Source organism: Culex pipiens, chromosome 1, assembly GCF_016801865.2.
Source record: "Culex pipiens pallens isolate TS chromosome 1, TS_CPP_V2, whole genome shotgun sequence".
Taxonomy (NCBI): domain Eukaryota; kingdom Metazoa; phylum Arthropoda; class Insecta; order Diptera; family Culicidae; genus Culex; species Culex pipiens.
The window spans coordinates 51,091,718-51,115,170 of NC_068937.1; the positions used below are offsets into that span (position 1 = coordinate 51,091,718).

The 23,453-nt window shown below is 33.5% G+C and overlaps 1 protein-coding gene across 9 annotated transcripts in view; it reads left to right on the top strand.

Annotated features, from left to right (window-relative positions):
- LOC120431692 (eye-specific diacylglycerol kinase) overlaps positions 1–23,453 on the top strand; it is a 298,340-nt gene that overhangs the window by 253,899 nt on the left and 20,988 nt on the right. For 8 of the 9 annotated variants that reach the window (XM_052706670.1, XM_039596964.2, XM_039596894.2 and 5 more), the window contains 6 exons: positions 1,653–1,845; positions 1,913–2,206; positions 2,286–2,509; positions 2,785–3,120; positions 3,181–3,304; positions 10,683–10,730. In XM_052706670.1, the coding sequence (XP_052562630.1) occupies positions 1,653–1,845; positions 1,913–2,206; positions 2,286–2,509; positions 2,785–3,120; positions 3,181–3,304; positions 10,683–10,730 (1,219 nt within the window). The remainder of the gene's footprint in view (positions 1–1,652; positions 1,846–1,912; positions 2,207–2,285; positions 2,510–2,784; positions 3,121–3,180; positions 3,305–10,682; positions 10,731–23,453) is intronic. The other variant, XM_039597140.2, reaches the window with a different exon arrangement.

Here is a 23,453-nt window from a genome sequence, read left to right on the forward strand (position 1 = left end):
CTTAAAATTCTTAAAATTCTTAAAATTCTTAAAATTCTTAAAATTCTTAAAATTCTTAAAATTCTTAAAATTCTTAAAATTCTTAAAATTCTTAAAATTCTTAAAATTCTTAAAATTCTTAAAATTCTTAAAATTCTTAAAATTCTTAAAATTCTTAAAATTCTTAAAATTCTTAAAATTCTTAAAATTCTTAAAATTCTTAAAATTCTTAAAATTCTTAAAATTCTTAAAATTCTTAAAATTCTTAAAATTCTTAAAATTCTTAAAATTCTTAAAATTCTTAAAATTCTTAAAATTCTTAAAATTCTTAAAATTCTTAAAATTCTTAAAATTCTTAAAATTCTTAAAATTCTTAAATTTCTTAAAATTCTTAAAATTCTTAAAATTCTTAAAATTCTTAAAAATTTTAAAATTCTTAAAATTCTTAAAATTCTTAAAATTTTTAAAATTCCTAAAATTCTTAAAATTCTTCAAATTTTTAAAATTCTTAAAATTCTTAAAATTCCTAAAATTCTTAAAATTCTTAAAATTCTTAAAATTCTTAAAATTCTTAAAATTCTTAAAATTCTTAAAATTCTTAAAATTCTTAAAATTCTTAAAATTCTTAAAATTCTTAAAATTCTTAAAATTCTTAACATTCTTAAAATTCTTAAAATTTTTAAAATTCTTAAAATTCTTAAAATTCTTAAAATTCTTAAAATTCTTAAAATTCTTAAAATTCTTAAAATTCTTAAAATTCTTAAAATTCTTAAAATTCTTAAAATTTTTAAAATTCTTAAAATTCTTAAAATTCTTAAAATTCTTAAAATTCTTAAAATTCTTAAAATTCTTAAAATTCTTAAAATTCTTAAAATTCTTAAAATTCTTAAAATTCTTAAAATTCTTAAAATTCTTAAATTTCTTAAAATTCTTAAAATTCTTAAAATTCTTAAAATTCTTAAAAATTTTAAAATTCTTAAAATTCTTAAAATTCTTAAAATTTTTAAAATTCCTAAAATTCTTAAAATTCTTCAAATTTTTAAAATTCTTAAAATTCTTAAAATTCCTAAAATTCTTAAAATTCTTAAAATTCTTAAAATTCTTAAAATTCTTAAAATTCTTAAAATTCTTAAAATTCTTAAAATTCTTAAAATTCTTAAAATTCTTAAAATTCTTAAAATTCTTAAAATTCTTAACATTCTTAAAATTCTTAAAATTTTTAAAATTCTTAAAATTCTTAAAATTCTTAAAATTCTTAAAATTCTTAAAATTCTTAAAATTCTTAAAATTCTTAAAATTCTTAAAATTCTTAAAATTCTTAAAATTTTTAAAATTCTTAAAATTCTTAAAATTCTTAAAATTCTTAAAATTCTTAAAATTCTTAAAATTCTTAAAATTCTTAAAATTCTTAAAATTCTTAAAATTCTTAAAATTCTTAAAATTCTTAAAATTCTTAAAATTCTTAAAATTCTAAAATTTTTAAAAAATCAAACAACTCTAAAAATTAAAAAAAATCGAAAATATTCTTATAAATTCTAAACAATCTTAAAAAAATCTAAAATTTCAAAAAATTATAAAAATTCTAAATATTCTAAAAATTCAAAAAAAAATCTGAAAATTCTAAAAATTCGGATTTTTTTTAAATTTGTTAAAATTATTTTTCATCTCCTCAGAGGCCCACCCGGAAAAGTTCAACTCCCGGCTGCGGAACAAGATGTTCTACGGCCAGGCCGGCGGCAAGGACCTGCTCAAGCGCAAGTGGAAGGGCCTGGCCGAGTTTGTGACGCTCGAGTGCGACGGCAAGGACCTGACACCGAAGCTAAAGGAGCACAAGGTGCACGCGATAGTATTCCTCAACATTCCAAGGTGGGTTTGAAGACACGGTATTTCTTGGAAGAATTGTTCTAACCTAAATTTCTTTTTGTTGTTTCAGTTATGGCGGTGGAACCCACCCGTGGAACAAGTCCGGTGGCCAGTACGAGCCGGCCACCGACGACGGCATGATCGAGGTGGTCGGACTGACCACGTACCAGTTGCCGCTGCTGCAGGCCGGTGGCCACGGGACGTGCATCGCCCAGTGCAAGTCGGCGAAGATTGTCACGTCGAAAACGATCCCGATGCAGGTGGACGGCGAAGCGTGCAAGCTGAAGCCGTCCCTGATCGAGATGACCCTGCTGAACAAGGCTGTGATGCTGGCGAAGCGAAAGCCCGGAAGGGCCAACGTGCTGTGAGTTGCTGCTTAAGGACTGAGGTCACAATTCGACCTAACCTCAATCTTTTTTTTTTTTCATTTTGCTCCTAAACAGACAAGAAAAGCAAGAATCTCTCAACATAACGCTGCTGAAGATCATGATGGCGGACTACGAGCAGAACCACTACGACAAGGAGCTGCTGAAGCAGGCCGCCGTCAATCTGGGCACGCTGGACGTGCCCGTGACGGATCTGGAGCAGGTGCGCGTCCTCATCAACCGGTACTGCGAGGAGCAGCCGGACGCGCCCAAGCTGTCGCCGGACTGGTGCTTTATCGATTGTGAGTTGAAACCAAATTTGTATCAAAATTTAATTAATTTTGATAAGTGTAGTGTCCACCGGTTCAGTACAACTCAATCATACTCGCACTTCCGCCCCAAACGTTCACTCTCAACCGTCCACAACGTAAACATAAACAAACACGCGCCTACTAGCTTTCTTTTGCTGTCAAATGAATACACGCCTCTATAAGACTAGCTCTTTTAGGTTATTATTACCATTATTACCCGTTTATTTTAACTTTACCCGTTCGATTGCTTCTCTTCCCTCCGACAGCCTGCACGGCCGAGCGCTTCTTCCGGGTGGACCGGGCGCAGGAGAATCTCCACTTCATCACCGACATCGCCACCGACTGCATCTTCGTGCTGGACCAGGAGTGTCCCACCCTGCCCCAGACGCCCGAGGACGAAAACGGCAGCAGCGGCGGCGGTGGCCAACTGTCCGCCCTGCCGTCCCACCTGAGCAGCGTCGAGTCGAGCGATCGGGACTCGCGGGACGGTACGCCCCAGTCGCCGGGCGGCGTCAAATTCTTCCAGCGGTCACTGTCGGGACCGGGCTCGGGAAGCGCCTCGGATTCGCTATCGCCGGCCGTAGACATTCCATCGAGAAAGAGTGAGTTGCATAATTTTGGAGGATTTGATTTTAAGGCAATTGTATAAATTTCCCTCGCAGGTTCCCAGGGCTCGCAAGGTTCGCACGGGTCGCACGACAGTCCACGTGGCGCGGATGATCGACCCGCCACCGGAGGAACGCTCGGCAATGGCCAGAGTCTGGACCAGCTAGTCAACTTCAAGAGGTGAGAAGTGGCAAAAGAGGCGACTCTTCACCTCAAAAGAGAGAGAAAGTTCTATTAGCACTTGTATTTTTCTATGACATTTTTTTTATCTCGAATACCTCTCTGGTTTGCATTCATACCTTCATTCGACTTTTATAGCAGCTCTCTCGAGATCTCTCACCACCTCAACCACCTCCGCACACGTCGTTTGCTCTCTAATTCTATTCAAACAAACACACTGGCTCTTTTCTCTGCGTGCACTTTTGTGCCATTGATGCCGTCTGAATGGAGCGATTCTTTGTGAAGTCGACATTGTCTGGCATCTTTGGCGTAATAAATAAAATTGAAACTTTTATATTTTCAATCTAAAACGTCTTCAACGAATCACTGAAAGCTTTTCAGGATCAACTCGGATCGTTTTGCGGTCTTCGACAAAGTTTTTCAACATGAAATTTCACATGCGATTCCCACACTTGATAATGTTTCAACATAACACGGAGAAAAAGGAGTTCCCAAAATCGTGAACCAGCGTTCATGAAAATGGGAACCACGAACAAAGTGATCAAATGCCATGGTACGTTTTTCGAAATCGTACCATGGGATTTGAACACTTTGTTCGTGGTTCCCATTTTCATGAACGCTTGTTCACGATTTTGGGAACTATTTTTTCTCCGTGAATGATTCCACCATTTGCCAAATTGCTTACATTAAGCTTTTCTCACAAAAAAAGCCATCAAATGTAAAAAGAACTTATATTTCGTTTCCTTTGTGCAATACCAAATACACTAAAAGCCCGGTGTTTGGTCACTTTTCAGCTTGTACCGTTTGTACCCCGATGGTTTGATAAAGTAAAACTAAAAAGTGACGAACTGTCATTTTTTACACGGAGCTCACACGCACTTTTTAAACAAATATATTGCAGTGTGTGTGTGAGCTTGAGCTTCGTGTGAAAGGGTTGTCAAACTTAAAATTAACCCCAATGGTTTATCCTTGGTATTATCAGACAATCGTCTGAGTGGACTGAATTATCCAGATTTTTAAGCGAAGATGGCGTTACGAATGGTGCACGCCCGGAATGTCAAAATCACGCAGTGGTGCCAACATTAGAAAAAAAAAGTGTGCCATGGCATGACAGTCACACTTTTTTCTGATGTTGGTACCACTGCACCATTTTGACATTTCGGGCGTACACCCGTAAAGCCATCTTCGCTTAAAAATCTGGATACTCTAGAATTTTGCAAAAAAAAATTGGGGACCATCCATAAACGTGGACACTTTTTTAAAATCATAGACCCCACTCCCCCTCCCCCCTCTTGGACAATTTCCATACAAACCAAATCTTTTTTGTATGGAGCGTGGACAATCGCTGACCCCCCCCCCCTTTTAAGGTGTCCTCGTGGTTTATGGATGGTCCCTTGTTATTTTCATTTGATTTAGTATTATTTGATTTAGATGAAATTTTGTCTATGCTTTTTCTTATGTCAAAAGAAGCCATTTTGCATCATTAGATTTTCTACTAAAGGCTTTTTTGATTTCTTTTTCTTTCTTTTTTGCCTTCCTCACCTCACTGAGGCAAGGCTATAAAATCACTCGAAAAATGAACTTCTTAAAAACACCTCCTAGATATACCATCACGTATACCTATCGACTCAGAAATCAAATTCTCTACAAATGTCTGTGGGGATGTGTGTAGACATGATTTTTTTTCCACACGATTATCTCAGAACTGGCTGAACCGATTTTGGCCGGATCCGCCTTATTCTGTTCGTTTTGGGGTCCCCTAAGACCCTATTAAATTTTATTCTGTTTAGTGAAGTACTTTTATAGTTATGACACGAAAAAGTTTTTTTGTAGCTACAAAAAAGGGTGATTTTTGCATAACCTCAAAGGCCGGATCTATTTGCCTACGCGCGAGAGTCGCGCAGCATGCGTATCGCCCGGTTGCCACATTGTTTCAAATGAGAGTCTGCATATCTTCTGAAAAATGTCTGTGTCATTTATGTTGCTGATTAATTTTGTCTCGATATTTAAAGAATTACACGAGCTTAGTAGTGAAGTTTAAAATTCATTGGATATTATTCGACCAAAATAATAAATTAAAAAAGTAAAAAATGTAAACAAATAACTCTCGCATAATTATTGGAGGAAGCGGTGTTTGTGGTGCTGACATTATCATTGAGGTGTCAGTGTTAGGGGATTCTTTTATTGCGTAACACAATAAGTAGGGGGGGATTACTCGGGAAGAGTACGAATGGGAAGGAGGGAAGGGGGTCATACGCAATTTAAAAATGTGTATTAAAATTTGGTTACAATAGAGAGGGGGGGAGGGGTTGCGTTACGAAATAAAAGACGCTACCCATGGTCAACTACACAGCAACTCCACAAATCGTTACTCTGTATTTTATTTAAAAAAAAAAACCTTACTTTATCCACCTTTAGGTGGTTGTTGCCTTCCTCACTGACAAATCGTATATTAGGTTGTTTTTACAAAATTGTTTTTTACCAGAACAGCAATTTTTAATTCTTTTTTTAACAACATTTCAATGTTTGTGGCAAGTTAGTTAGTTTTACAAAAAAAAGATGTTTAAAAAGTGAAAATCAGTTTTCAGTTTTTTTTTTAATATATTTTTGCCTTTCTCACCTCAATGAGGAAAGGCTATACAATCACTCGAAAAATGAACTTCTTTATTCGACCTCGTAGACCCACCTTCACGTATACCTATCGACTCAGAATCAAATTCTGAACAAATGTCTGTGTGTGTGTCTAATATGCACACGACTATCTCCGGACTGGCTGAACCGATTTGGACCGTTTTGGTCTCATTCGATCCGTCTTGGGGTCCCACAAGACCCTAGTTAATATTATGAAGTTTAGAAAAGTACTTCAAAAGTTATGCTAAAAAAACGATTTTAGCTAAACTTCGGAAGATTGTAAAAAGGGTGGTTTTTGTAAGAAATCCCGTCATGCTATAAAATTTTAGAAAGGTATTTGAAAGACCTTTCCAATGAGCCCAAAACGTTGAAGATCTGAAACCCCTATCAAAAGTTATAAGCACTTAAGTGTTATTTATGCACTTTTTGGAAGCCGGATCTCAATTTTTTTGATGAAACGTTGTCCGGATCTATCATGCGACCTGTCTTTGTATAGGTAATCAAAAGACCTTTCCAATGAGCCCATAATGTTGAAGATCTGACAACCCTATCAAAAGTTATAATTACTTATGTGTTATTTATACACTTTTTTTAGGCCGGATCTCAGATATTTTGATGAAAATAAGTCTTATTTATACTCTTTTTTGAGGCTCTATAGTGTTTTAGCTTTATGAATGTAAGGAAGGCACCACCCACCTAAAGGTGGATTAAGCAACGTTTTTTATTCTCAAAATACGTATTTTTGAAATTTCATTTTTTTGTGTTTTAGAGGACCAAACAGGCATCTTTTGTACTAGTGTTCTTTTTTTTTTTTTTGAAAACATGTTTTTTTTTTGGAAAAAAAATCTAAAATATTGTCAAACAAAATTTCAGAAAGCATTTTTAAATTCAAAATTTGCAATCAAAAATTTTAGTACACATTTTTTGATAAAGTGCCCCGTTTATAGTAATTGGCATTCGTAGTTTTTTTTCGAATAATTTTCAGTTATATCGTTATATGCAGTTTAAAAAAGCTTTATAAAGGAAAAGAACCCCTGCTCAAAATGTTTTCAATAAGCCGAGAAAATTTCTTACCTTTGTTTTACTTTGTTGACCGGAATGCTGGTTGTTGTTGTTTTTTGTGATAAATGATTTTTAATGTTAAAAAGTGATTTTTTTTGTGAAATTTTCTGCTCTTTTCCATGAAAACAATTTCAAAATTAAGAGTAACCTTTTAAAAGGACTTAAAACATTTATGTTGGACCTTTTGAAATATTGAGCTAGATTTTATAAGAAACTTGCAATATGTGTTTAAGTCAGAAAAAAAACATTTTTTCAGATTCAAGCCACAGGCTTTATACGTAATTGCAGTTGTGCTGCTTCAAAAAATGAATTGAGATTTTAAGCAATTATTTTTCGCCCCATGATTTTTTGAGTATTTTTTCAAAAGGTGGGACAAAACATGTAATACAATTTGTATTGGCCATAAATTTATAAAAAAATTGTAAGTGTGCTAAATAATATTTGTAATTTTTTAATTCTAATATCTTTAATTAAAAAATAACTCAAAGCCGTTGCAAACATTTTTCAAAAATGTGTCTCTTATTTAATCTCATAATTATGACATTTGTATTTTGCAGATGAGAATATCTTAAATTTCTAAAAGGTTTATTTGGTTGATTTAAATATTTTTTAAGTCCTTAAGCCATTCCACGTCAAACAGGAAGTCTCCAAATCAAAAGTGCTCTGATTTGGCTCAAATTTGGAGTGGGGGTTCTTTGGCCCAAATAATTAGACCCGTATTTTTTTGTTTGGCGATTAGGGTGGTCCTATCCGAAATAGGGTGATCCAAAAAATTTCGTTTTTCGTCGATTTTCGCAAAAACCACATTTTTCAAAAAACCATATCTCCGGAACGGCTGAACCAATTTTGAAGCGCCACAATTCAAAAGAAAGGTTATTAGTTGAGCTTTTAAGGAAAAATGTGTTGAGGTCTCAAAAAACTAGCTGAATATTTGAAAAGGTCCTATGAAAATTTCATTTGCCGATTTCAAGGTCTCGGGACCAAAGAGCCCATGTCTGAACATATTTTTCCCTGATTCCTTGTAATATTATACATAACATATAAAAAAATTGCGAATATCCATTAACACGTTTCGGAGATATGATTTTTTGAACATAAAAACTGGGTTTTTCGACGCGCCGCGCGCAAAAACGGGAAAATGACGAAAACGGGTAAAAATCAACTTTTTTCACTAAAACTGCGATAACTTGAAAATTTCAGCGATGATCTATACATGTTAGGGTACCAAAAGTTGCGTCTTTCAATTACAAAAATTTTGGTACCCAAACATCTATAGGTCATCGCTTAAATTTTTGAGTTATCGCAGTTTTAGTGAAAAGGTTGATTTTTACCTGATATTACAAGGAATCAGGGAAAAATATTTTCAGACATGGGCTCTTTGGTCCCGAGATCTTGAAACCGGCAAATGAAATTTTCATAGGACCTTTTCAAATATTCCGCTAGTTTTTTTGGACCTCAAAATATTTTTCCTTAAAAGCCCAACTAAGAACCTTTCTTTTGAATTGTGGCGCTCCAAAATTGGTTCAGCCGTTCCGGAGATATGGTTTTTTGAAAAATGTGGTTTTTGCGAAAATCGACGAAAAACGCAATTTTTTGGATCACCGTGTTTCGGATAGGACCACCCTAATCGCCAAACAAAAAAATACGGGTCTAATTATTTGGGCCAAAGAACCCCCACTCCAAATTTGAGCCAAATCGGAGCACTTTTGATTTGGAGACTTCCTGTTTGACGTGGAATGGCTGAGGATATGTTTATGCAACGAAGAAGAAACCCTTCTAAAAAAAAATCAAAAATCCAATGGTCTTCAGAAACAACGAATTTTTTTAAAATTAAAATGGCCTGAAATTGTTTAAAAAAGCATTTTCTTTGTTATTCTTCATTTTTCAAATACTTGAGATCATTTTAAAACATTTTGAATTTTACTTCAATTTGAATTGTCAAGTTAAAAAAAAGTTAGAGTTTTTTGTTAAAGGTCCTGCAAACATATGAAACACAATAGCTTATAAGACCTTTTCAAAACAAAACTGTAGAGCTTTTTTCTAAATTTTTTTATAGATTTTTTCGACGTAGTCTAAAAAGACTAAATGATTAAGCTTTTGAGTTTGTTTTGAGTAACCCTTTTAAATGTTAATGTTTGCGATAATGTGATGTATTTGAAAGCCTGTCATTTTGCAGCATTTTTTAAAAATTTGTTTGTGTTTATTTATAATCTATTAAGAGATTTTCCCTTTGCAGAAATGTTTTTTTTTAAACCAATTTTGAACATTTATCACCCATTGACTGAGAGCAATCGCTCGGTTTTGTTTTTTGGATTTTCAATTTTTTATCAAAGTATGCATCTTTTTGGTCAAAACAAGGCAACAAAATCAGCGAAATCGGTGCAGTTTTGGCAAATTTGATCACCAAACCGCACTGATTTGCAAATTATTTTGACCTTTAAGGCTCTGAAAGGCATCATTCCCGATCGGTCATTTGGCGGCCATGTTTGTTTTAGAAAAAAACATTCAAATCTTGATTCAGAATGTTTTAATCAAACAATTGTTTTCTTTGTGTTGCTTGTTAAACCTTTTTTCATATAGTGATTATTTTTTTCATTTCAATTTACTATTTCTGGACCTTGAATTCAGAACCATCATTGACCAGTCATTGCCCCAAAAGTGAAATACACCATCTACCACCTTATAGACGCCTACTTTGATTTGAAATTGAATGTTCAGATCGATTCGTGAAATTTTCTGAAAGCGAATTAACATATTGTATCATTGTAGTCAATTTTAGATTACCAAAGGGCGTAACTTAACATTACAAGAATAATTGTACATAATAATCATTTTAAGCAAAACAATGTAATGGTGCCAATGCCTAGGAGTAAAACAGTCTATCCTGCTAAACTTTGCGAGCAGGATAGACTGATTGGCCTCGATCATTGGCTTATTTACATTTTTAGCTTGATTTATTGTTAATTCACTTCTGCGTTTACCTACAAAAATATCGGCTTCAAATTGGCACTTTTTTGCAAAGTTCTGCAAAGAATCACATCCATGAAAAAGCGCAAATACCAGTCTGAAAAGAGCCAGTGTTATCTCCCCGTCTCACTCACTCTCGTGCATTATTCAGCAGCAGTAGCTTTAGCAGCAATAGCATCAGGTGAATAACGAAAGACGACTCTGCCGGCCTGCCTTACCTGTCTGCCAGCCACCTTTATCTGCTCCACGTGTCATGTTTGCTCTTCATTAAATGGAAATTTAAATGATGTTTGCATACCAACTCAAGTCCAAAGCCCTCTTCTTCTTCTTCACCGTCTTTTTTTTTATTCATTCCATCGGTCGGTGACAACAACAAACATCAAAGCAACCACGTGTCCTTCTGATGTTCTTCTGGTGCTATTCAATGAACCAGCGGTACGGCTGGCATCAAACTGAAAATATATAATGCAAAATAGAGCTGGCAAAAGGCGAATCGTCGTCTTTCACTCACCTGGCGCTTAGCAGATGTAACTTTTTAAGTCAACATCTTTTCAATTCTAGATCGACCTTTAGGCAACACTAACTCTCGTACTAATTTATTTCTTTTTGCTGTTTATTTTACTAAATTTCTTCAAATTTTGCACGCAAATCCCAACCACTACTACTACTACTACTATCACAACCACTATCACAACAAAATCAATCATTGAAAAATCAGCTTCCACGAGCGATTGTTCGGGTTGAATGAAGATGCCTTCGGATTCAGGTGAAAAAATTTATAACAACACAAATGGGGATTCGTTATTCGATTTGTTGTTTTGATGTTGGCTAGTTTCTGAAGCGCGTTCAATGTAAATTTATTTTGTAGGCTAGTGCAAAAAAAACATCCTTATTTTGTGTGTGTTGTTTAGGTATACCATCGATGTGTCATCACATGTGTGCTGTTGCTTCAAGGGCTAGAAAATAAAAGAGTAAACAAAATTAGAGTGAAATAAATATTTCGGTGAAGAAAAACAATCCTGTTTCCTGTGAATCCTGTTTTTACTACTCAAAATTGTACAAAAGAAAGATAAGAATGACTTCTCATCAATTTCTAAAATGTTTCAAATTGATCTCCAGCAGGCTGACCTCTGACTACCTTCACTCCTACAATGACCTAATGACCTTAATTGTGTCAAGGCGAGCTAATAGTTTTTGGACATATGTTTTTTTAACATGTGAACATTTCTTCCAGATTTTGAAGCAAAGATGGCGTTTTTAATGGTGCACGCCCGAATTGTCAAAATCGCGCAGTGGTACCAACATTAAAAAAAAGTGTGGCTGTCATGCCATGGCAAACTTTTTTTTGTAATGTTGGTACCACTGCGTGATTATGACATTTCGGGCGAGCACCATTCGTAACGCCATCTTCGCATAAAAAAATTATAAGTACACATAAAGATGCTTAACAGATCATTAGGCCATTTCATATTTAATTTAAGTATTTTTTCCTCCGGTTTTTGGTCTAGATTTAGAGGTGAAGGAGGCAAAATAAAACAATTTCTAGGCCTTCTTTTTATGGAAAAATTGTCTAAAAATAATTAGATCACAAATAACTATAGATATGGTAATACAAAAAACTATTTTTTTCATCAGCATATTTTTATGAGGTCCTTTTCGGTGCTGGGACCTGGTTAGGACCGAGTCGGCTGTCGTAATAGAGCAACTCTCTACGAAATCGGCCGAATTCGACCATTTTTATTTTTTGTATTTTTTGATTTGACTCAAACTTTGTGGGGGCCTTCCCTATGACCAAATAAGCTATTTTGTGTCATTGGTTCACCCATACAAGTCTGAAACTATTAGCACTACGCCCCCCGGGGCATGGCCTTCCTCTAACGTGGGATTTCTGCTCCAGCGCCTCTGACGAGACAGGAGAAACCGGGACCGACGTTTTACTTCACCATCCGATAGAATCTCAGTGGATAAGGCGGGAATCGAACCCGCGTCTCATAGCATCATCGGGATCGGCAGCCGAAGCCGCTACCCCTGCGCCACGAGACCCACCATACAAGTCTCCATACAATTTTGACTGCTGTCCATACAAAAATGGTATGTAAATATTCAAACAGCTGTAACTTTTGATTGAATTTTCTGATCAATTTGGTGTCTTCGGCAAAGTTGTAGGTATTGTTGAGGACAATTGAGAAAAAAATATGTACACGGAAAAAAAATTTGCAGATTTTTTTATCAACTTTTTTTTCATTAAAACTCAATTTCCCAAAATATGTATTTTTTGATTTTCGAGATTTTTTGATATGTTTTAGGGGACTAAAATCCGCAACTTTTGAGCTATAGAGAAACATGGTCAAAAAATCTGCCGCCAAGTTATGAATTTTTGAAAAAATAGTGATTTTTGGAAAAAATCCAAATTTCATGCAAAAACAAATTTGAAATCAATTTTTAATGCAAAATTGAATTTGCAATCGAAAACTACTCTACAATTTTTTTGATAAAGGGCTTCGTTTTCAAGATATAGGCACCGAAAGTTTGATTTCAACAAAATATTTGCAGTTTTTCGATTTTTAAAAATAGTGACCATGAGCGACCATTTCTAAAAATATTTTTTTTGAAAAGTTCAGGAAATTTGCTATAAAATTGTCTAAGAGACATTGAAGATTGGACCTCGGGTTGCTGAGATACAGCCGCTTTAAGAAAAAGAAACACGAAAATTGAAGTTTTCTAAATCTCACCAAAACAACCCACCATTTTCTAATGTCAATATCTCAGCAAATAATGGTCCGATTTTCAATGTTAAAACATGAAACATTCATGAAATTTTCCGATCTTTTCGAAAAAAACATTTTGAAAAAAATTAAATCAAGACTAACATTTTAAAAGGGCTAAACATTGAATATTACGCCCATTTAAAATGTTAGTCTTGATTTAATTTTTTTCAAAATATTTTTTTCGAAAAGATCGGAAAATTTCACGAATGTTTCATGTATTAACATTGAAAATCGGACCATTAGTTGCTGGGATATCGACATTAGAAAATGGTGGGTTGTTTTGGTGAGACTTAGAAAACTTCAATTTTCGTGTTTCTTTTTCTTAAAGCGGCTGTATCTCAGCAACCCGAGGTCCAATCTTCAATGTCTCTTAGACAATTTTATAGCAAATTTTCTGAACTTTTCCAAAAAAATATTTTTCGAAATGGTCGCTCATGGTCACTATTATTAAAAATCGAAAAACTGCAAATATTTTGTTAAAATCAAACTTTCGGTGCCTATATCTTGAAAACGAAGCCCTTTATCAAAAAAATTGTAGAGTAGTTTTCGATTGCAAATTCAATTTTGCATTAAAAATTGATTTCAAATTTGTTTTTGCATGAAATTTGGATTTTTTCCAAAAATCACTATTTTTTCAAAATTCATAACTTGGCGGCAGATTTTTTGACCATGTTTCTCTATAGCTCAAAAGTTGCGGATTTTAGTCCCCTAAAACATATCAAAAAATCTCGAAAATCAAAAAATACGTATTTTGGGAAATTGAGTTTTAGTGAAAAAAAAGTTGATAAAAAAATCTGCAAATTTTTTTTTCCGTGTACATATTTTTTTCTCAATTGTCCTCAACAATACCTACAACTTTGCCGAAGACACCAAATTGATCAGAAAATTCACTCAAAAGTTACTGCTGTTTGAATATTTACATACACCATATTCTTTTTTTAAGTCACCTTTTTTTAAACGATTCTCGATTTACGCAACTTTTTTAAGTCATGACTTAAAATGAGAATGTCCATGACTTAAATTGAGAATATGACTTAAATTAAGAATCTTTGGGATTTCGTAATTTGTCGGAGAATTTTCATCATGTATCAATTGTATTTGGTTTGGTTATGTTATTAAAACATTTTTGCATGGTTTTGGAACACCTGGGATGTTCTTGTCCATCCGAAACTTCCGGAAATTTCGTGCAGCAGGCTAACCGAAGAAACAAATTGAAACTTCAAAATTTTGACGATGGATCCTACCCAGACTGCTTCAGTGAGTACGGTAGGCTACAGTGCAATGTTCCAAGGACTCCCTGGAGTTGAGATCTGTGGGTCTACCGCCGTAACAAGCCAGAGGTCGACGGATTTTGACCCCGGAATATACCCGTATAGCTTCAGTGAGTATGGAAGAATACTTTGCTGATGTGTTGGGCTGACTTGGGTCATCCAAGGAATCCCTGGAGTTAAGATCTGTGGGTCTACCGCCTTAACAAGCCAGAGGTCGACGGATTTTGACCCCGTGACATACCCGCATAGCTTCAGAGAGTATGGTAGACTACTTTGCTGATATGTTGGGCTGACTTGTCCATCCGAAACTTCCGGAAATTTCGTGCAGCAGGCTAACCGAAGAAACAAATTGAAACTTCAAAATTTTGACGATGGATCCTACCCAGACTGCTTCAGTGAGTACGGTAGGCTACAGTGCAATGTTCCAAGGACTCCCTGGAGTTGAGATCTGTGGGTCTACCGCCGTAACAAGCCAGAGGTCGACGGATTTTGACCCCGGAATATACCCGTATAGCTTCAGTGAGTATGGAAGAATACTTTGCTGATGTGTTGGGCTGACTTGGGTCATCCAAGGAATCCCTGGAGTTAAGATCTGTGGGTCTACCGCCTTAACAAGCCAGAGGTCGACGGATTTTGACCCCGGAACATATCCGCATAGCTTCAGTGAGTATTGAAGACTACATTGCTGATGTGTAGGGATGTCCTGGGTCATACAAGGACTCCCTAGAGTTAAGATCTGTGGGACTACCACCGTAACAAGCAAGAGGTCGACGGATTTTGACCCCGGAACATATCCGCATGGCTTCAGTGAGCATGGTAGACTACTTTGCTGATGTGTTGGGATGTCCTGGGTCATCCAAGGAATCCCTGGAGTTAAGATCTGTGGGTCTACCGCCGTAACAAGCCAGAGGTCGACGGATTTTGACCCCGGAATATACCCGTATAGCTTCAGTGAGTATGGTAGAATACTTTGCTGATGTGTTGGGCTGACTTGGGTCATCCAAGGAATCCCTGGAGTTAAGATCTGTGGGTCTACCGCCGTAACAAGCCAGAGGTCGACGGATTTTGACCCCGTGACATACCCGCATAGCTTCAGAGAGTATGGTAGACTACTTTGCTGATGTGTTGGGCTGACTTGGGTCATCCAAGGACTCCCTGGAGTTAAGATCTGGTGGTGTATCATATCTCCAGGGAGTCCTAAGATGACCCAGGACATCCCAACACATCAGCAAAGTAGTCTACCATACTCACTGAAGCTATACGGGTATGTCCCGAGGTCAAAAACCGTCGACCTTCTGCTTGTTACGGCGGTAGACCCTCAGATCATCAGGGAGTCCTTGGACGACCTAAAACATCTTAGAACATCAGCAAAGTAGTCTACCATACTCACTGAAGCTATGCGAGTATGTTCCGGAGTCAAAATAAGTCGATCTCTTGCTTGTTACGGCGGTAGACCCACAGATCTTAACTCCAGGGAGTCCTTGGATGACCTAAGACAGCCCAACAGATCAGCAAAGTAGTCTACCATGCTCACTGAAGCTATGCGGGTATATTCCGGGGTAAAAATCCGTCGACCTCTTGCTTGTTACGATGGTAGACCCTCAGATCTTAACTTCAGGGAGTCCTTGGATGACCCAGGACATCCCTACACATCAGCAAAGTAGTCTACCATACTCTCTGAAGCTATGCGGGTATGTTCCGGGGTCAAAATCCGTCGACCTCTGGCTTGTTACGGCGGTAGACCCACAGATCTTAACTCCAGGGAGTCCTTGGATGTCCCAGATCATCCCAATCAGTTACTACAACAATGCACTGTAGCCTACCGCACTCACTGAAGCAGTCTGGGTAGGATCCGTTGTCAAAATTTTTAAGTTTCAACTTGTTTCTTCGGTTAGCCTGCTGCACAAAATTTCCGGAAGTTTCGGATGGACTAGAACATCCCAGGTGTTCCAAAACCATGCAAAAATGTTTTAATAACATAACCAAACAAAATAATATTGATACATTTTGAAAATTCTCCGACAAATTACGAAATCCCAAAGATTCTTAATTTAAGTCATATTCTCAAATTAAGTCATGGACATTCTTTTTTTAAACGATTCTCGAATTAAACACCCCCATTTCGTTGTGTAAATCAAGAATATGGTGTATGACACAATGACACAAAATAGCTTATTTGGTCACAGGGAAGGCCCCCACAAAGTTTGAGCCAAATCAAAAAATACAAATAAAATCCATTTCCGGTTTTGGTAGAGAATTGCTCAATAACATTCTTCATATAGCTAATATGTAGTAATTACAGAGGATCTTTAGGGTCTAGAGCAAGTGAAGGGAAAAAAACAAACAAATATTCATAAAGATTCACTGTTCATGTGTGCATTGTTGTCCCACATGAGCAATTCTCCCAAAAATTTGCAAATTTTAGAAAATTTTATTTGTGTGTTTTTTATTTACATTATATTTTTTTGGGGCCTTCCCTATAACAAAAACAGCAATTTTCATCATTGGTTTGTCCATAGAAGGATTCATGCAATGTAGTAAAACGTTGAAACAAAAATTGTATCTAAATATTCCAAAATTTGTATCTTGATTTTTTTCCAATTTGCTGTCTTCAGCCAGGGTTGCCAGGTTGTCAAATAACTCTGTCACTGCCAGATTTTTTGAGTGACAATTTGAAAAAAATAATTGTCTAATTCTTCTACACAAAGGTAAATAAATATATTAACACTCCTCCGTCCAAGGCATCCCGTACTTACACGAACGACCAAGGCGGAAAAAAAGTTGGAACGCTAACTTCAACTCGCTGGTTCTCAGCCAAAACTCAACCAATCTGGACGATTCCTTGTTCCAGAGATTTGTACGGATCTCCAGATGAGCCTAGAACTTTGCAGATCTCGATTTGATCAATCCTCTAATTACTACGACTAAATTAGTCGGAGCAACTTTTTTTCCGCATGTATTTCCGAAAAGCGACTCAAGCGGGAAAATTTTTGCTACGCTGCAAAGTACAATAACTTTGCTAAAATGTTAGCAAAACCCATAAAATTATATATCAAAATTTCCGTTATGATCTCAGGATTATGATGAGCTTCTCAAATTTCCATTATTTTCACAAAAAAAATCACAAAACTACGTAAAACTACAGAAAAAATAAAAATGCCTCATTTTATGACTAGAACATTATGGTAAAATCATTGATTTCATTGATTTTTTTTATGAAAATGTTTCAAATGATCTAAATTATATGTTTCAGAATTATTCTGAGTGTGTTTTTTCCTGAATACTACAAAATTTTACCAAAACTACGTAAAATACAGAAAATTTGATACATTCCTTTAGAACTTTATTTGCTTCATGGTAAAATCATTGATTTAGTTTATGAAAATGTTTCAAATGATCTAAATTACAAGTTTCCGAATTATTCTGAGTGTGATTCTTACTGAGTACTACAAAATTTTACCAAAACTACGTAAAATACAGAAAATTTGATACTTTCCTTTAAAACTTTATTTGCTTCATGATAAAATCATTGATTTAGTTTATGAAAATGTTTCAAATGATCTAAATTATAAGTTTCCGAATCATTCTGAGTGTGTTTCTTCCTGAATACTACAAAATTTTACCAAAACTACGTAAAATACAGAAAATTCGATACATACCTTTAGAACTTTATTTGCTTCATGGTAAAATCATTGATTTATTTTATAAAAATGTTTCAAATGATCTAAATTATAAGTTTCCGAATCATTCTGAGTGTGTTTCTTCCTGAATACTACAAAATTTTACCAAAACTACGTAAAATACAGAAAATTCGATACATACCTTTAGAACTTTATTTGCTTCATGGTAAAATCATTGATTTATTTTATAAAAATGTTTCAAATGATCTAAATTACAAGTTTCCGAATTATTCTGAGTGTGATTCTTACTGAGTACTACAAAATTTTACCAAAACTACCAAAATACAGAAAATTTCATACTTTCCTTTAGAACATTATTTGCTTCATGGAAAAATCATTGATTTATTTTATGATGTTTTTTCAAATGATCTAAATTATAAGTTCCTGAATTTCTTCCTGAATACTAAAAATAAATTACCAAAACTTCGTAAAATACAGAAAGTTTTATAATTTTTATAATTTTATGTTGGTATTAGAATGTAGAGCATTGTTTTGGAAGCTTATTGTATGGGAGCAGTTCTCTTCAAAATCAGTCTTTTTTCTTTAATTTTATTTTTTGTATTTTTAATCCGGCTGAAACTATTTTGGTGTCTTCGTTATGCGCAAAGAAGCCATTTTGCATCATTAGTTCGTTCATTTAATTTTCCATACAAATTTGGCAGCTGAGCAATTCTCTGAGATTTCGGTCATTCGATTTTTTCTGTATTTTTTAATCCGGCTGAAACTTTTTTGGTGCCTTCGGTATGCCCAAAGAAGCCATTTTGCATCATTAGTTTGTCCATATAATTTTCCATACAAATTTGGCAGCTGTCCATACAAAAATGATATGTGAAAATTCAAAAATCTGTATCTTTTGAAGGAATTTTTTGATCGATTTGGTGTCTTCGGCAAAGTTGTAGGTATGGATATGGACTACACTGAAAAAAAATGATACACGGTAAAAAAAAATTTGGTGATTTTTTATTTAACTTTTTGTCACTAAAACTTGATTTGCAAAAAAACACTATTTTTAATTTTTTTTATTTTTTGATATGTTTTAGAGGACATAAAATGCCAACTTTTCAGAAATTTCCAGAATGGGCAAAAAATCTTTGACCGAGTTATGATTTTTTGAATCAATACAGATTTTTTCAAAAAATCGAAATATTGGTCGCAAAAATTTTTCAACTTCATTTTTCGATGTAAAATCGAATTTGCAATCAAAAAGTACTTTAGTGATTTTTTGATAAAGTGCACCGTTTTCAAGTTATAACCAATTTTAGGTAACTTTTTTGAAAATAGTCGCAGTTTTTCATTTTTTAAAATTAGTGCCCATGTTTGCCCATCTTTGAAAAAAATATTTTTGAAAAGCTGAGAAAATTCTCTATATTTTGCTTTATTGAACTTTGTCGATACGACCCATAGTTGCTGAGATATTGCCATGCAAAGGTTAAAAAACAGGAAAATTGATGTTTTCCAAGTCTCACCCAAATAACCCACCATTTTCTGATGTCGATATCTCAGCAACTATAGGTCCGATTTACAATGTTAAAACATAAAACATTCGTGAAATTTTCCGATCTTTTCGAAAAAAATATTTTCAAAAATTTAAAATCAAGACTAACATTTCAAATGGGCGTAATATTGAATGTTTAGCCCGTTTGAAATGTTAGTCTTGATATTAAATTTTTGAAAATATTTTTTTCGAAAAGATCGGAAAATTTTACGAATGTTTCATGTTTTAACATTGTAAATCGGACCTATAGTTGCTGAGATATCGACATTAGAAAATGGTGGGTTATTTGGGTGAGACTTAGAAAACATCAATTTTCCTGTTTTTTAACCTTTGCATGGCAATATCTCAGCAACTATGGGTCGTATCGACAAAGTTCAATAAAGCAAAATATAGAGAATTTTTTCAGCTTTTCAAAAATATTTTTTTCAAAGATGGGCAAACATGGGCACTAATTTTAAAAAATGAAAAACTGCGACTATTTTCAAAAAAGTTACCTAAAATTGGTTATAACTTGAAAACGGTGCACTTTATCAAAAAATCACTAAAGTATTTTTTGATTGCAAATTCGATTTTACATCGAAAAATGAAGTTGAAAATTTTTTGCGACTAATATTTCGATTTTTTGAAAAAAATTGTATTGATTCAAAAAATCATAACTCAGTCAAAGATTTTTTGCCCATTCTGGAAATTTCTGAAAAGTTGGCATTTTATGTCCTCTAAAACATATCAAAAAATAAAAAAAATTAAAAATAGTGTTTTTTTGCAAATCAAGTTTTAGTGACAAAAAGTTAAATAAAAAATCACCAAATTTTTTTTTACCGTGTATCATTTTTTTTCAGTGTAGTCCATATCCATACCTACAACTTTGCCGAAGACACCAAATCGATCAAAAAATTCTTTCAAAAGATACAGATTTTTGAATTTTCACATATCATTTTTGTATGGACAGCTGCCAAATTTGTATGGAAAATTATATGGACAAACTAATGATGCAAAATGGCTTCTTTGGGCATACCAAAGGCACCAAAAAAGTTTCAGCTGGATTAAAAAATACAAAAATTAAAATTAAAGAAAAAAGACCGATTCCGTAGAGAACTGCTCAGCTGTCCATACAAAAATGATATGTGAAAATTAAAAAATCTGTATCTTATGAAGGAATTTTTTGATCGATTTGGTGTCTTCGGCAAAGTTGTAGGTATGAATATGGACTACACTGAAAAAAAATGATACACGGTAAAAAAAAATTTGGTGATTTTTAATTTCACTTTTTGTCACTAAAACTTGATTTGCAAAAAACACTATTGTTTTCTGATATGTTTTAGAGGATATCAAATGCCAATTTTTCAGAAATTTCCAGAATGGGCAAAAAATCTTTGACCGAGTTATGATTTTTTGAATCAATACAGATTTTTTCAAAAAATCGAAATATTGTTCGCAAAAAACTTTCCACTTCATTTTTCGATGTAAAATCGAATTTGCAATCAAAAAGAGCTTCAGTGATTTTTTTTTATACAGTGCAAGTTTTCAAGTCAAGCTATTTTAAGGTAACTTTTTTGAAAAAAGTCGCAGTTATTTTTTTTTTTTAAATTAGTACCCATGTTTGCCCACCTTTGAAAAAAATATTTTTGAAAAGTTGATTTTTTTTTAAAAGGGCCAAACATTCAATATTATGCCCTTTTGAAATGTTAGTCTTGAATTTAAATTTTTGAAAATATTTTTTCGATTGGGTGAGACTTAGAAAACATCAATTTTCCTGTTTTTTAACCTTTGAATGGCAATATCTCAGCAACTAAGGGTCGTATCAACAAAGTTCAATAATATAGAAAATTTTCTCAGCTTTTCAAAAATATTTTTTTCAAAGGTGAGCAAACATGGGCACAAATTTTAAAAAATGAACAACTGTGACTTCTTTTCAAAAAAGTTACCTAAAATGACTTTACTTGAAAACGGTGCACTTTATAAAAAAATCACTAAAATACTTTTTGACTGAAAATTCGATTTTACATCGATAAATGAAGTTGAAACATTTTTGCGACGAATGTTTCGATTTTTTTTTTAAATCTATATTGATTCAAAAATTAAAACTCGGTCAAAGATTTTTTCGCCCATTCTGGAAATTTCTGAAAAGTTGGCGTTTGAAGTCCTCTAAAACATATCAGAAAATAAAAAAATTAAATATAGTGTCTTTTGCAAATCAAGTTTTAGTGACAAAAAGTGAAATTAAAAATCACCAAATTTTTGTTTACCGTGTATTACTTTTTTTCAGTGTAGTCTTTTTCCATACCTACAACTTTGCCGAAAACACCAAGCCAATCAAAAAATTTCATCAAAAGATACAGATTTTTGAATTTTCGAATATCATTTTTGTATGGACAGCTAACAAATTTGTATGAAAAATTAAATGAACGAACTAATGATGCAAAATGGCTTCTTTGGGCATACCGAAGGCACCAAAAAAGTTTCAGCCGGATTAAAAAATACAAAAAATAAAATGACCGAAATCTCAGTGACTTGCTCATAGATGTTTTGAAAGATTTTCATAAAAAAATTTAGCAAATTTTCCTACAACAGATGATTTTTTACAGAACTGTGAAATTTTCTATATTTTACGTAGTTTTGGTAGAAATTTTTAGTATTCAGGATGAAAACACACTCAGAATGATTCGGAAACTTATAATTTAGATCAGCGATTCTCAACCTTCTTCTAGGCTGGTACCCCCTACCATGTAAATCAAGTAGGCCCGGTACCCCCGTTGAGAATCGCTGATTTAGATCATTTGCAACATTTTCATAAACTAAATCAATGATTTTATAATGAAGCAAATAAAATTCTAAAGGAAAGTATCAAATTTTCTGTATTTTACGTAGTTTTGGTAGAATTTTTTAGTATTCAGGAAGAATCACACTCAGAATAATTCGGAAACTTGTAATTTAGATCATTTGAAACATTTTTATAAAATAAATCAATGATTTTACCATGAAGCAAATAAAGTTCTAAAGGTATGTATCGAATTTTCTGTAATTTACGAAGTTTTGGTAAAATTTTGTAGTATTTAGGAAGAAACACACTCAGAATGATTCGGAAACTTATAATTTAGATCATTTGAAACATTTTCATAAACTAAATCAATGATTTTATAATGAAGCAAATAAAGTTCTAAAGGAAAGTATCAAATTTTCTGTATTTTACGTAGTTTTGGTAGAATTTTTTAAGTATTCAGGAAGAATCACACTCAGAATAATTCGGAAACTTGTAATTTAGATCATTTGAAACATTTTTATAAACTAAATCAATGATTTTATCATGAAGCAAATAAAATTCTAAAGGAAAGTATCAAATTTTCTGTATTTTACGTAGTTTTGGTAGAAATTTTTAGTATTCAGGAAGAATCACACTCAGAATAATTCGGAAACTTGTAATTTAGATCATTTGAAACATTTTTATAAACTAAATCAATGATTTTATCATGAAGCAAATAAAGTTCTAAAGGAAAGTATCAAATTTTCGGTATTTTACGTAGTTTTGGTAGAAATTTTTAGTATTCAGGAAGAATCACACTCAGAATAATTCGGAAACTTGTAATTTAGATCATTTGAAACATTTTTATAAACTAAATCAATGATTTTATCATGAAGCAAATAAAGTTCTAAAGGAAAGTATCAAATTTTCTGTATTTTACGTAGTTTTGGTAGAAATTTTTAGTATTCAGGAAGAATCACACTCAGAATAATTCGGAAACTTGTAATTTAGATCATTTGAAACATTTTTATAAACTAAATCAATGATTTTATCATGAAGCAAATAAAGTTCTAAAGGAAAGTATCAAATTTTCTGTATTTTACGTAGTTTTGGTAGAATTTTTTAGTATTCAGGAAGAATCACACTCAGAATAATTCGGAAACTTGTAATTTAGATCATTTGAAAGATTTTCATAAACTAAATCAATGATTTTACCATGAAGCCAATAAAGTTCTAAAGGAAAGTATAAAATTTTCTGTATTTTACATAGTTTTGGTAGAATTTTTTAGTATTCAGGAAGAATCACACTCAGAATAATTCGGAAACTTGTAATTTAGATCATTTGAAACATTTTTATAAACTAAATCAATGATTTTATCATGAAGCAAATAAAGTTCTAAAGGAAAGTATCAAATTTTCTGTATTTTACGTAGTTTTGGTAGAATTTTTTAGTATTCAGGAAGAATCACACTCAGAATAATTCGGAAACTTGTAATTTAGATCATTTGAAAGATTTTCATAAACTAAATCAATGA